The sequence below is a fragment of the Saccostrea echinata genome, unplaced genomic scaffold, assembly GCF_033153115.1.
Source record: "Saccostrea echinata isolate AGI-Se365-2 ecotype Australia unplaced genomic scaffold, CSIRO_AGI_Sech_v1 ptg000025l, whole genome shotgun sequence".
Classification (NCBI taxonomy): domain Eukaryota; kingdom Metazoa; phylum Mollusca; class Bivalvia; order Ostreida; family Ostreidae; genus Saccostrea; species Saccostrea echinata.
In genome coordinates this window covers 17,796,246-17,811,624 of record NW_026889774.1, presented here as the reverse complement: position 1 = coordinate 17,811,624, position 15,379 = coordinate 17,796,246, and the positions used below count along the sequence as shown (strand labels likewise).

Below are 15,379 nucleotides of genomic sequence, written 5' to 3'. Positions count from 1 at the left end.
TTTCCTATGACCTTGACTTCAGATTTTTGTTAAGCTAAATTTCAAAGAAACTATTCAAGATAATTTTATCACTTTATTTGCTTATACATATTGATGAGAGCTATTCAGTTGCATCAACATTTTTGACCTTGACATTTCCTTTTACCTTGACCTAACTTTTCTCAACTTTAGCTAAGATAAATCTAAATATTTTTATTTAACTTCATATGTTGATGAATATTTGGGAGAGCAATTCAACTTCATCAACATTTTTTACTTTGGCATTTCCTTTGACATTGCCCCACTTTTCTCAATTTTTGTGTTTAGCACAGTTTCAAAGAAACTATTCTTGATTTTTTTTGTAAGGTTATGCACTGATACTTTATTCGGTGAGAATTTATCAACACATATACAAATTAGGTATTCATGTCCTGTGGACATACTTTTAGTTTCCTTTATGTCTGGCAGGCAAATTTTTATCAGTAGTAGTATCAGTAGTTTACCCCCAAAAAATTAATAAAGTAAAATTCATGTCGTTGGAAGTCCCATTTATACAGTTTATTTATATACTTGTATAAAATTACATTTTGACATTTTTCTGAAAGTCATGTTCCAGAAACTCCTTAAGAGTGGTGAATTTTAAATTATAGAGTTGTGGTGTACATGTAGCTGTATTTATTGAGTGTATTATACTCTATGTGTATATTGCAGGAGCTGACCAGGATTTATTAGAATCTAGTAATGACAAGCATATGTTTGAGTTAGTTCTGGCCTGGGCAAGAGAAAATATTGATCCAAGGAAACCAAGAATTGAAGATCTGACAGAACAAGTAAGATAAACAAATTTGGAATTGCCTCTCTGTCTGTAGTTGAAACATGGCTCTAATGATCAAGAACATATTGCCATTTCTGTTTATAATTTTTGGGGGGTGACAAATATTTTTGAAAGCTGTTAGTTGTATGAGTACTACTAACATATACTGTAAACCAACTATTTTTCGCGTCAACTTTTATTCGCGATTCGTCAGTTTGAAATCAATCCGCGACGATTAATTTTCGTGACAGAGGAAACATTCTCTACGAATACAAAGCAAAATAAATGGTTCGCGACGATTAATATTCGCGAGTTAAAGCAGATAGCGAAACTCGCGAATATTTCTCACATGCGAATAAAAGTTGGTTTACAGTAATGAGTATGGCATTTTAAAATTTTATCAAACCCTCATTATTTTCAGGTGAATGTTCTGAATTTAAATACTGACAACAGTTTAACAGATTTCAAGGATGTCAGTGATGAGGTAGTGAAAGATCAAGATGGTATTGTACAGGATTACAAAAAGAACAAGAAGAAGGTAGGAACAACCAACGAAAGCATAATACTTCTAAAATCATTAGGGACCTACAAAGATTTATGGGTGCCTTATAGTAGTCTGTCCGTTCCTCTGTTCTCCAAGAAGATGGGAGAGTAGCCCAGCCCACATGACCACAGATAAAAAAAATCAGGAAATATATATTTCTCAGAAATTCAAGTTGCTCTTGAGTTTATTTAATGTTCATTGCCATATGCCTGCAAAATAGACAATACCTGAATGCTGTGACTGCCAAACTGATTACAATTCCCACACCAAAATGACAACATGGTCAGTTAACTGTGTAAATATAATGCTATAACCACAATTTTTGAATAGAGTGGGTCATGGCACTGTTTTTAGCTCACCTGAGCCGAAGGCTCAAGTGAACTTTTCTGATCACATTTTGTCTGTAGTCCGTCTGTCCGTCTGTCTGTCCGTCCGTCCGTCTGTAAACTTTTCACATTTTCGACTTCTTCTCAAGAACCACTGGGCCAATGTCAACCAAACTTGCCACAAAGTATCCTGTGAAGGAGGTTCAAGTTTATTCAAATGAAGGGCCACGCCCTCTTTCAAGGGGAGATGATGAAGAATTAGTGAAAAATTAGTAGCATCTTTTAAAAATCTTCTTCTCAAGAACCACAAAGCCAGGGAAGATGAAACTCATGTGGATGCATCCTCAGGTAGTGTAGATTCAAGTTTGTTCAAATCATGACCCCCGGGGGTAGGGCGGGGCCACAATGGAGGATCAAAGTTTTACATAGAAATATATAGGAAAAACCTTTAAAAATCTTCTTCTCAAGAACAGCAAAGCCATAATGAGTCATATTTATATGGAAGCATCCTCAGGTAGTGTAGGTTCAAGTTTGTTCAAATCATGACCCCCGGGGGTAGGGCGGGGCCACAATGGAGGATCAAAGTTTTACATAGAAATATATAGGAAAAATCTTTAAATATCTTCTTCTCAAGAACAGCAAAGCCCTGATTGATCATATTTATGTGGAAGTATCCTCAGGTAGTGTAGGTTCAAATTTGTTCAAATCATGACCCCCGGGGGTAGGGTGGGGCCACAATGGAGGATAAAAGTCTGAAATAGAAATATATAGGAAGATATGTTCTGATGAAGAACTGCAAAGCCATGATTAGTCATTTTGATATGGAAGCATCCTCAGGTAGTGTAGATTCAAGTTTGTTAAAATGATGACCCCTGGGGACAGGGATGGGCCATAATGGGGGATCGAAAATTTTACATAGGAACATATAGGAAAATATCTTCTTCTCAAGAACTGAAAATCATGTTTAGTCATTTTGATATGGAAGCATCCTCAGGTAGTGTAAATTCAATTTTGTTCAAATGATGACCCCCAAGGGTAGGGTGGGGCCAAATAAACAGATTGAAAGTTTTACATAGGAACGTATAGAAAAAAATTTCTTCTCAAGAACAGAAAAGCTATGTTTAGTCATATTGATATGGAAGCATCCTCAGGTAGTGTAGATTCAAGTTTGTTCAAATGATGACCCCTGGCATAGGGAGGAGCCACAATGGGGGATCAAATTTTTACAGAGGAATATATGGGAATTTTTTTTAAAAATCTTCTCAAGTACAACAAAGCCATTTGTTAAAACAAATTATATATTGACATGGAAGCATCATCAGGTAGTTTAAAATTCAAGCCCCCCCCCCCCCCCCCCCCCCCCAATCTTTTCAATACTGAACTGATTTGTGCTTTTGCCTTGCCAATGTGCTCAGGTGAGCGATGTGACCCATGGGCCTCTTGTTATGCCCCCCATGAAAATGGCCGGGGCATTTAGAGTTTGTCATGTCCACCTTCATTCTTCCATCTTTTCATCCTTCCGTCCTTCTGTCCTTCCGTCGCACTTTGCCTGTAGCTCATTTCAAGAAACTAAGATATTTTTATCAAACTTCATAAGCTGATACATATTGATGAGAGCTATTCAACGACATCAACTATTTTTTACCTTGACCTTTCCTTTGACCTTGACCTCACTTTCCTTAGATTAGTGTTTAGCTCAGTTTTGAATAAACCATTCAAGATACTGTAATCAAACTTTATTTACTGATAAAACTTGAAGTAAAATATTCAACTGCATCAACATTTTTTATCTTTCCTTTGACCTTGACCTCACTTCCTTAAATTAGTTTCAAACTTCATATTCTTATACATGCTGAAATAACATATGTAAGCTATTCAATTGCAGCAACATTTTTTGACCTTTACCTTTCCTTTGACCTTGACCTCATTTTTCTTAAATTAATGTTTTGCTCAGTTTTAAAGAACCATTCAAGATATTTTTATCAAACTTGTTTGTTTGTTTGTTTGTATGTTGTTTAACGTCCCTCTCGAGAATTTTTCACTCATTTGGAGACGCCAATCATTTGCTGGTGGAGAGCTGCAAATTTTGTTCTATACTCGGCACTTACGGCCATTGAGCAGTGAGGGATCTTTTTCGTGCCAGCACCTACTGCGACACGGGACCTCGGTTTATATGGTCTCATCCGAAGGACCGGTCTCCACGTCCCACAGTGGGATTCGAACCCGCGATGTTAGGATCAACTCCTTACTCCGTGACTCTAGAGCAGACGCTCTAACCACTCCGCGACTCTAGAGCAGACGCTTTAACCACTGCGCCATGCGGGCTTATCAAACTTGAAATGCTGATATGTATTTGTGAGATCTATTCAACTGCATTTGACCTTGACCTTTCCTTTGACCTTGGCATGACACTTCTTAAATTTGCATTTTGCTTAGTTATAAAGAAACCATTTAATTAGGATATTTTTATGAAAGCTTATGCACTTATACATAATTAGGTGAGAATTTATCATCTACATCCAAGTTTTTAGATTTCAATTTTAAAGAATCTATTCAAGATATGGGTGAATTAAAAAAAAATGACCAAACGCATATTTATCAACCCACACTAAAAATACAGGCAATGAAAATAGATTTCTATGTCTCAGCACTTGTCTTTAGACAGTGTCTAATTACCTGCCAAATATCTTGTTGATATCTCAATTAACAAAAAAGTTATGCCTAAAAATGATGCTAAAATTGTCAGAAGTGCAACACCTTTTTGTGACATTTTGAAATTTCAATATTTTTTGGAGATCTGTGAAATAAATAATAATGCTTTATGTTGAAAATAAAGACTTTCCTGATAATATTCAAAGTATTGAGCTTTAAATGTGGACTGTAGTAACTCTTGTTTAATCAAGTTGTGGTCATGGCTGATTTTTAAAAAAAATGTCAACCATGTCAGGAGTGCAACAGAAAAAAATGTAGTGTTGCCAAAAAAACATCAATTGTAAAATTCTGAAAGAAAATTAAGACAAAAAAGAATTTTCGAAGTGTAAAACAATAACATATACATTTTAAAACTTTAAAATGTTATATAAATCACAAGCAGCATTATTGAGAGTCAAGTATATGTGCATACCCAATAATGTCAGGAGTCCAACATTTGATGTTTTGCTCCCAAGCGTGAAAAAACTATTATCATTATATGATTTTCTGATTTTTATTTTGGAAAATAAAGACGCAAAGAACATTTTTACCAAAACGATTTATCAATTACAGGATCTGTCTGTGCTTCAGATCTATATTTCTATGGTCGGGAGTGCAATACATTTTTTTAAAGATTCAATTTGTGTGACGAAAACACTTCTATTCATGCTTAGAAGTATTCATTAATTAATAATGATCTTTTTGTATAATTGAATACTAAATTATTGACAGTTTTATTTTTAAAATCCTTCCTTTTTCAATTTTACCAATTCAGATGTGTTTTTGTCTTTTTTGTGATTTTTTAATGAATGTTAAAAATAAACACACTAAAAAATTCCTCCTCAACTTCACTGAAACAACAGAACAAGTTCTTATGTAATTTTCACTTCACAATTCTACTTTAGAGGCCCCAATGCTTTTGGTCAGGAGTGCAACAAATATGTTAGAATTATAAATCATCCAATAAGAATAAAAAAACTAGAGCCGAGCTCATTGCAATGCAACGAATAGGTCTTCCGTCGGAGCTCCGGACAAAACATTGCGACCTTGAGTCAAGGTCATGCAACATTTTAAGGTTATAAACAATCCTGTAGGAGGCATCAACTTTCAATGTTTCAACAGTAGAAAGACAGTAAAAGAATGTAAAATTCCCCTGTCAGTGAACTTGAACTTGTCCAAATAACCTTGCGTCAAGCTATGACACATTCTGCAGCTGGTTAAGAGCAAACACCACCTGTATGTCACCTACAGAAAAAATTCACAGTCGCATATTCTTTCAGACTATTCATCCAAAACATCATATTCTAAGTGACCTCGAATTTAAGTCAATGCATGCAATTTTTTCTATTAGAAAATTATAGACTTTTTTGTTTGTTTGTTTGTATGTTGTTTAACGTCCCTCTCGAGAATTTTTCAATCATATGGAGATGCCACCATTTGCCGATGGAGATCTGCAAATTTTGACCTATACTCGGCACTCATGGCCATTGAACAGTGAGGGATCTTTTTCGTGCCAGCACCTACTGCCAGACGGGACCTCAGTTTATACGGTCTCATCTGAAGGATCGGTCTCTGCGTCCCACAGTGGGATTCGAACCTGCGACGTAAGGATTAACTCCTTAATCCACGACTCTAGAGCAGACACTCTTACCACTGCGCCAAGTGGGCGACTGTACATTTTTGAATTTTACACTTATTAAATCAGTGACCTTGAACTTGCCTAAATGACTATGTTAAGGTCAAAAACAACCTTTGAACAAATTATGAGCTTCCAGTGATACTCAAAGACAAAGATATTCCTTAAAAAGAATATTGCACTTTTCTGTCAGTGACCTTGAACTTGCCAGAAAGACCTTGGATCAAGGTCAAAACACCATCCTTGGATCATAAGCAATCTCTGTATCAAGTAAAAGCTTCCAGTGATTTTATATTACAAAGTTACAGCATGGGAAAACAAGAGGCCCATGGGCCACATTGCTCACCTGAGCACATTGGCTAGGGGAAAAAAAAGAAGCAAAAATCAGTTTAGAATTGAAAAGTTAATGGGGGGGAGGGGAGGGATTTGAATTTTAAACTACCTGATGATGCTTTCATATCAATATAACAAATGGCATTGCTGTTCCTGAGCAGAAGATTTTTTCCCATATATTCATTTGTAAAAATTTGATCCCCCATTGTGGCCCCACCCTACCCCCGGGGTCTCTCATTTGAACAAATTTCATTCTACACTACCCAAGGATGCCTCCATATCAATTTTACTAATCATGGCTTTTCTTTTCTTGAGAAAAAGATTTTTTCCTGTGTATTTCTATGTAAAACTTTGATCCACCATTGTGGCCCCACCCTACCCCCAGGGGTCATGATTTAAACAAACTTGAATCTGCACTACCTGAGGATGCTTCCATATAAATATGACCAATCATGGTTTTGCTGTTCTTAAGAAGAAGATTTTTTAAAATATTATCCTTTATATTTCTATGTAAAAATTTGATCCCCCATTGTGGCCCCACCCTAACCCCGGGGGTCATGATTTGAAAAAACTTGAGCCTAAACTACCTGAGGATGCTTCCATATAAATATGACCAATCATGGCTTTTCTGTTCTTAAGAAGAAGATTTTTAAAGATATTTTCTTATATAATTCTATGTAAAACTTTGATCCCCCATTGTGGCCCCACCCTACCCCCTGGGGTCATGATTTGAACAAACTTGAATCTGCACTACCTGAGGATGCTTCCATATAAATATGACCAATCATGGCTTTGCTGTTCTAAAGAAGAAGATTTTTAAAGATATTTTCCTATATATTTCTATGTAAAACTTTGATCCCCCATTGTGGCCCCACCGTTACCCGGGGGTAATGATTTAAACAGACTTGAATCTGCACTACCTGAGGATGCTTCCATATAAATATGACCAATCATGGCTTTGCTGTTCTAAAGAAGAAGATTTTTAAAGATATTTTCCTATATATTTCTATGTAAAACTTTGATCCCCCATTGTGGCCCCACCGTACCCCCGGGGGTCATGATTTAAACAAACTTGAATCTGCACTACCTGAGGATGCTTCCATATAAATATGACCAATCATGGCTTTGCTGTTCTTAAGAAGAAGATTTTTAAAAATTATTTTCCTATATATTTCTATGTAAAATTTTGATCCCCCATTGTGGCCCCTTCCTACCCCTGGGGGTCATGATTTGAACAAACTTGAACCTAAACTACCTGAGGATGCCTCCATATAAATATGACCAATCATGGCTTTGCTGTTCTTAAGAAGAAGATTTTTAAAAATATTTTCTTATATATTTCTATGTAAAATTTTGATCCCCCATTGTGGCCCCTTCCTACCCCTGGGGGTCATGATTTGAACAAACTTGAACCTAAACTACCTGAGGATGCCTCCATATAAATATGACCAATCATGGCTTTGCTGTTCTTAAGAAGAAGATTTTTAAAGATATTTTCCTATATATTTCTATGTAAAACTTTGATCCCCCATTGTGGCCCCACCCTACCCCCTGGGGTCATGATTTGAACAAACTTGAATCTTTACTACCTGAGGATGCTTCCATATAAATATGACCAATCATGGCTTTGCTGTTCTTAAGTAGAAGATTTTTTAAAATATTTTCCTATATATTTCTATGTAAAACTTTGATCCTACATTGTGGCCCCACCCTACCCCCGAGGGTCATGATTTGAACAAACTTGAATATGCACTACCTGAGGATGCTTCCATATAATTATGACCAATCATGGCTTTGCTGTTCTTAAGAAGAAGATTTTTTAAAATATTTTCTTATATATTTCTATGTAAAACTTTGATCCCCCATTGTGGCCCCACCCTAACCCCGGGGGTCATGATTTGAACAAACTTGAATCTGCACTACCTGAGGATGCTTTCATATAAATATGACCAATCATGGCTTTGCTGTTCTAAAGAAGAAGATTTTTAAAGATATTTTCCTATATATTTCTATGTAAAACTTTGATCTCCCATTGTGGCCCCACCCTACCCCCAGGGGTCATGATTTGAACAAACTTGAATCTACACTACCTGAGGATGTTTCCACATAAGTTTCATCTTTCCTGGCCCAGTGGTTCTTGAGAAGAAGATTTTTAAATGATGCCATTATTTTTTCACTAATTCCTAATTATCTCCCCTTGAAAGGGGGCGTGGCCCTTCATTTGAACAAACTTGAATCCCCTTCACCCAAGGATACTTTGTGGCAAGTTTGGTTGAATTTGGCCCAGTGGTTCTTGAGAAGAAGTCGAAAATGTGAAAAGTTTACAGACGGACGGACGGACGACGGACAAAAAGTGATCAGAAAAGCTCACTTGAGCCTTCGGCTCAGGTGAGCTAAAAATTAATATTTATCTGCCAGTGACCTTGAACTTGCCGGAAAAACCTTTGTTCAAGGTCAGGACAAACCCATCTCTATCAATCTGAGAAAAAGTATCCTGTGTTCCTCCCACCCCTTATAAATTTATAATCCAGGCCACTTCTTCTGCCAGTCTAGTACTATGTTATCTCAAATCGGTGGATCATAAGCAATCTTTGTTCCAAGTATGAGCTTCCAAAATTATAGCACATACAGTAATCTTACACGTTTCTGTCAATGACCTTGAACTTACAGGAATAACCTTGGATGAAGGTCATGGCAAACCCTTTTGTCATAAGCAATTCCTGTATCAAGTATGAGCTTCCAGTGACTCTCTATAACAAATAAATGGGTCAGACAAAACTTTGCTATTTTTTCAAGTGACCTTGAACTTGCCGGAATGATGTTGGATCAAAACCATGACACACCCTTGGATCATTAGTAATCCTTGTACCAAGTATGACCTTCCATAACAAAGTTATATCCTGGGCAAACTATCACGTACAGACGGACAGCTAGGCAGATGGACTGTGTGATTCCAAAACACTCAAAACACCCCCTCCCCGAACCCACACACTTCGTTTGGGGGGATATATGAATTCCTATGTTAAATTATGAACACTCCTTCTCCCTGGAATCAATATTTGAAAAAAAAAATGAACGTATGCTATGTTGGAAATTTTCTCATTCTAGTCCAGGGTTCTTGAGAATACTATTTTCAAATGACCCCATGGGCGGATCTAGAGGGGGTTGGGGGGGCAGTTAAATGTATATACTAATCCAGGTAAAAGTGACCATGGAAACCCCCCCCCCCCTAGAAAACGCGGACCCTTCCTCGAAAACGCGGATCTGTGTTAAAATGGTATGAAAAGTCTTAGGTATGAAGCTTTAAAAGTCAACGAAACCCCCCCCCCCCCAAACACACACACGAAATAGGTTGGATCCCCCCCCACACACACACACGAAATAGGTTGGATTCCCCCCCCCCCCCCCCCCCCCCCCCCCCATGGAAAAAAATTTCCTTGATCCGCGCCTCGACCCCATCTAATTTTTACTACATGTATCCGTTAAAAGAGGATGTGACCCTTCATTTGAACTAAACTTTACCAAAAATATTCTATGTTAATTTTCGTTGTTATGGCCCAGTGGTTCTTGATAAGATAAAAATGAGAAAAATTTACAACGATGATAATGCTTATATACACCAAGAAAGCAAACAAAGATGAAGAATTATGAACAGAAAAGCTTACTTGAGCCTTTGGCTTGAGAGATGAGATACTTATTAAAAATTGAAATTATTTTGTCATTTTTTACAATCAATGGGCCTGCATTTCAAAGAGAGAGAGAGAGAGAGAGAGAGAATTTCTAGCTAGGTCTTTGAAAAACAGTGACATCGGTTCAGAAAACCAGGTCCCTAGGAATGTACATGTATATAAAATAGGCAGTGCCTTTCTCTCGGAATTCATCACCTGCTTCTGTAAAGCTCCATCCTTACTTCTACTTACATAACTGACTGCCAAGGAAAACATTCTATTTATTTCGGGGATGGGGGTATACGTATAGTGATGAGAGGAAATTTATTCACCTATACATTCATTAAATATGAAAGATTGCTTCTGAGTATTTGTATATGATCGCACGACTTTCGTGTTGATTTATAAAAGTTAGATTATGTAAGCAAAGAACTAAACTAACATTTGTTCTAGATGAATTAAATAATTATTTAGCCGTTTATAAGGTTTTTTTTTAACATTTGTAAGAACCACTTTATTTAAAAAAACAAATAATCATCCTATTATGGGCGCACATGATATATTAGACAGGATGTTTAATTAAAATATAATTCAGATACCAACATCTAGGAGAACAACACATTGTTTTTCAGTGGCAGATACAGGAATCTTGAAAAGGGGGCCTGACCAGTTTTGGGTCGGGGAAGGGGCCAAAAGCCACATAAAAAATTTATTTATTAAATTGATTTATTAAATCTTGTGTATATTTTAGGGATGGCAATCGATTACAGAATTGCTAATCGGTTAACCGCAAGACGTTCCGACCGATTAATCGGTTAATCCTAATATTATACACATTTTTTGACATTCTATATTTTCAAGTAGCTCTTTCATATACACAAGAAGACTGATATAAAGACGCTAGAAGTTAGGAATATTCTGTTTATTATCTCCATTAGGAAACTTAATATGTACCTATCTTTTATTTCAATTTCAATAGACAAGAAAAATTATAAGAAAAACATGAATTTTGCTTGAGAAAACAGACGCAGATAATTTTCCAGTGCACACACAAGTTCAATCTGCATTGACACCATAATCACAACTATGCCTGAACTTTCACTGTCCAATCTTTTTCTAATACTATAATTTAAAAGATAACGGCAAAAGAAAGGCAAACTAATTAGCTCTACGTTGTTTTATTGAATATCATTAAAGGATTACAGGATAGTCTGGTTAAACGATTTGATGTTTTTAAAATCAGTAATTAACTCACCACAAACTGACCAATTAGCCGTGATCTCAATCCAGAAAGCCATAATTACCTCCTGACAAGCTTAATTATTAGGTGTGTAAAAACCGTAAATGATCAACTCTTATGTGTTGAAGTTTCCTTTCTAAAAATGAATTTTAAGAAAATTGCGTTCAAATTTAAATATATTATATTTTTTTCCGATTAACCGATTACGGATTTTCTAACCGATTACCATCATTCTGACCGATTAATCGATTAACCGGTTACAAATTGCCATCCCTAGTATATTTTGGATACAAAAAGGGGGCAGGCCCCCTGAACCTCCTCTAAATCTGCCAGTGTTTTTTCATTATAAAGACTTGCAGAATAAGCGAAATACTCCAGACATTTAATAAAAATCTTGAACCCGATCTAAAATGCGTTGACAAAGTCAAACCAGACGGTTTTAGTTTTTAGATCATTTTTACAGTGATATATGAGAAAAGTCTGATAATTGCTGTTAATTTTAAGAAATAAAAAAGTTCGTCATATTTCAACTTCGGTATAATATAATTTACTGATAATTTTTTCCGTTAAGGAGGAACACATGGATGAAGGATAAAAAAAGTGGTATTCTGCATGTACATGTACACATCATTGCTATTGTATACTCGGGGTTAAACCCAAAATCCTTCGTTATATTGTCAGGCGGATATTCATTTATTTTTATCTGTCTAAAGACAATAATTTCAGTTATTAGAGAAATGTTTTATTCCATCATTTTTTTTCCCCCATCCTTTTGATTTACACGTTTGCTTTTTACACAAAAGCGTGTGTTCATATACCGCTGTTTCTACGTGCTATCGATGTGATCAGGGAGAACATGATATTCTCCAGCAATTTACTTCTTATGAAAACACTCGATGAAAACATACTAGGTGAAAATATATATACCCGTTAGTATCTTAGTACCTGTTTAATTGCAATATCACCAACCGTATCGATCGCTGGCCAGGACTTGAATATAATTTATTACCGTTATTAAAACAACTCATCAGCTGAGCGGACCTATAATTTAAACAGTAAAATAGGGAAATTCCAGAGTTCGAAGTGCATTTATTTTGGGTGCTCTTCCACATAAACAAATAAAACCACATTTACGCATACTTACATGCATGTACCAGTAATTTATCATGGGTAAATTCAGTTTATTAGATGAAATAAAACAAATGCATAAGATTAATCTTCCTAAACAACACATTTTTAAAACAATTTATCTAATATAACTGACAGTATAAAATAACAAAGAAAATAACGGGTTTGTGTTTGTATTTAATTTGGAATGAGAACAAATCTTAACCTGTCAAATCATTTATAAAACATATTTCGTTTTTCCAAACACTAATCTTCACATGCACTGACCAAGAGGTCACAAGTTTGAAATGTATGGCTTCTCATTGCGTGAGTCTAAGCCTATTGATTCCCAAAGAAAACTGCATAGGAAGTTTTTTTTTTGTATACTTTTTAAATTCATTCAACGCTCAATAGAACTTTCAAATACAAGTGAAATATTTAGGTTACTTGCGTCCGACTTAGTATTTTGTATGCAAAAATATTGTAAGTTAGGAAGAAAATAATACAAATTCAAAAGTAGTTAATTTTATTTTCGATTTTCCTGACAATTAAAAATGTGACCTCTACGTACAATTATCATGATAATTATATACATGCTGTTTAATGTTTATGAAAGAAATAGCAACTCGTTAAATAATAACATTAGAGAGATAAATAAACTGTTTCTTTAGTACGTAAACAAAGTGGTCTTTTCGGCATTCAAAATGCATTGAATTTGAAGTCAGTTAAGACTAGCTGATTAAAACGAGCGAGTGATAAACAGTAAGATGAAATCATATGAAAGATTCGAAATGATTTTAAAGTAATTTTCCACAAAGCACAATTATCTCGATATCGAGAAATACAATATTTATAAAAATAAATATGCAACTTTCTTGTAATTCAGCGAATAAAATATAAATTGAAATGTACGATAAGCAACTTAATCAAAGATATTATGAAATAATCTGAAAGATTCAACATTTTTATCCACTCATCACTTAGTTTACAAAATGTATTTGGAATGGCCATTCTATGGTTTGTTTTGTGTATGACCTTAGGTCGCTGGTTCGCACGTCGATTGATCCCCGGTGACCTCCTTTGCCACGCGCTATCGAGGGAGAGGTTACATAATTGTAAACACACAAGTTGAATGTAAAAGGCATGTACTTAATGGCTGTGAATAGTCTATGTTTAAAGTTTTGTTTTATTTTCTGACTTTATTGTTTGTTTTTATATCAAAAGAAGAAAAGGTTATCTTTTTTTCCCTGTTAAGTAGACTGGTTTATCCAAATTTGAAAACAAATGAAATAAAAGGGAAAATTGTCAGTAAATAATTTGGAAATAAAGCACAGAAAACTTCAAGAACCCGATTCTAAAGAATATTAGCATCTAATGTAGCTAGGTTTATTATTTATAGTAAGTTTATTTTAATAACACGCATGAAGAGCTCTTGTTTACTTGCTGAATGAAAACACTTACCCCTGAATATGTGTTATGCTTCTAGCTCATTTAGAACACAAGACTCAAACAAAATAACGTTTCTTGAGATCAATAAGATGTTAAATAACAACTTTAATTATGGCAGCTTTTTCGAAATATTTAGTAAACTTGGTTTTTATAAAGCTAAAATTAACTGTTGCATAATCAACTAGTACCCAAAAGTTGACTGTATACAATCACAGGTGTCATGTGCAATGAGGCGTAACTAATCCTGTCTGTTGTCTGCACTGGGTGAAATTCATGAGATAATCAATCCCCATTGTGAATACAAGCAGTAATTATGGTTTCTAGATAAAACTCAAGATTCAAAAGTGATTTTGAAAAAAGGCTGCAATGTGTTTACGGCTGTGGGAGTTTGGCATGCTACACTATTATGACTATGGACTAATAAACATGAAATATCTTATAATCAATCCCTGTTTAAAAAAAAAAGAGAAATAAGTACAAGAAAAGTTGTTTCTTGGATAAACTTTATGAAAGTTACAGGAAGGTTTTGATTAAATATTTTTTAGACAAATCCTAACATCTAAATTTTCTGTTTTCGAAAGCACCCAAATTTTCTCGCTGATGAGGACACATCCACTCATGAGTCCACGGACGCATCGTTTTTAAGAACCTTGCGTCCCAAGTAATTTTGCTGCATCTAGGATGCAGATTCTTGCGTTAATAACCCTAGCATTGCTAATAACTTTTTTATTGAGAGGTGGTATTTACATTTGACATGTGCATTACCTGATAAACTCAAGAACAGCAAAGCCATGATTCGTCATATTATTATAGAAGCATCCTCAGGTAGTGTATATTCAAATTTGTTCAAATTTACAGTGGGTAGGGTGGGGCCACAATGAGCACTCAAGTGTTTTACATAGGAGTACATAGGAAAAAAAATCTTTAAAAATCTTCTGTTTAAGAACAGCAAAGCCATGAATAGTAATGTTGATATAGAAACATCCTGAGGTAGTGTAAATTTAAGTTTGCCCCCACCCCACCCCTCTTAAAGGGGCCTGGACACAGTTGCGTTGTTTACATTTTAAATTTATGCTTATTAAAAAAATAAAAGCAGTTTAATGAATTGAACTTACATGAATATTCTTAGAGTTCAATGACAACACATTCTTTACATCACATCAAACATCTGTTTTTGTAAACAAGGCACAAGTCCTGTTATTGTTAATGTTTACGTTTCACCGGGTGTGTTCAAATTGTTCAACTCTGCACACATCACCGAGCACGGACTGACAATATCGATGAGTTGGTTTTGCTTTCTCACATTTCTGCCCTGAATTTTCTGAATTATAGATTTAATATTTTTCATTAAAACACAACAAAATTTCTACTTTTGTTAAGTATTAAGGATACTTTGTGAAAGTGTAAGGATGTGTTAATCAAATGCATCCCAAAATTCATAGTTTCAACAATTTCCAGATAAAAGAAGTTTCTGAACATGCTTTTATTATATTTCCTTGTGAAATGCTATAACAACATATTAGTCATGATATTATACAGAAAATATGAGAAAATAATAACTTCAAATCTGTGTCCAGGCCCCTCTAAAACTT

General features: G+C 35.2%; 1 protein-coding gene across 1 annotated transcript in view; it reads left to right on the top strand.

The window, feature by feature from the left end:
• The window catches only part of LOC133192071 (influenza virus NS1A-binding protein homolog A-like), a 204,720-nt gene that overhangs the window by 69,440 nt on the left and 119,901 nt on the right, over window positions 1-15,379 (top strand). The window contains exons 5-6 of the mRNA XM_061327915.1: window positions 691-809; window positions 1,215-1,331. Coding sequence (XP_061183899.1) covers window positions 691-809; window positions 1,215-1,331 — 236 coding nt within the window. The remainder of the gene's footprint in view (window positions 1-690; window positions 810-1,214; window positions 1,332-15,379) is intronic.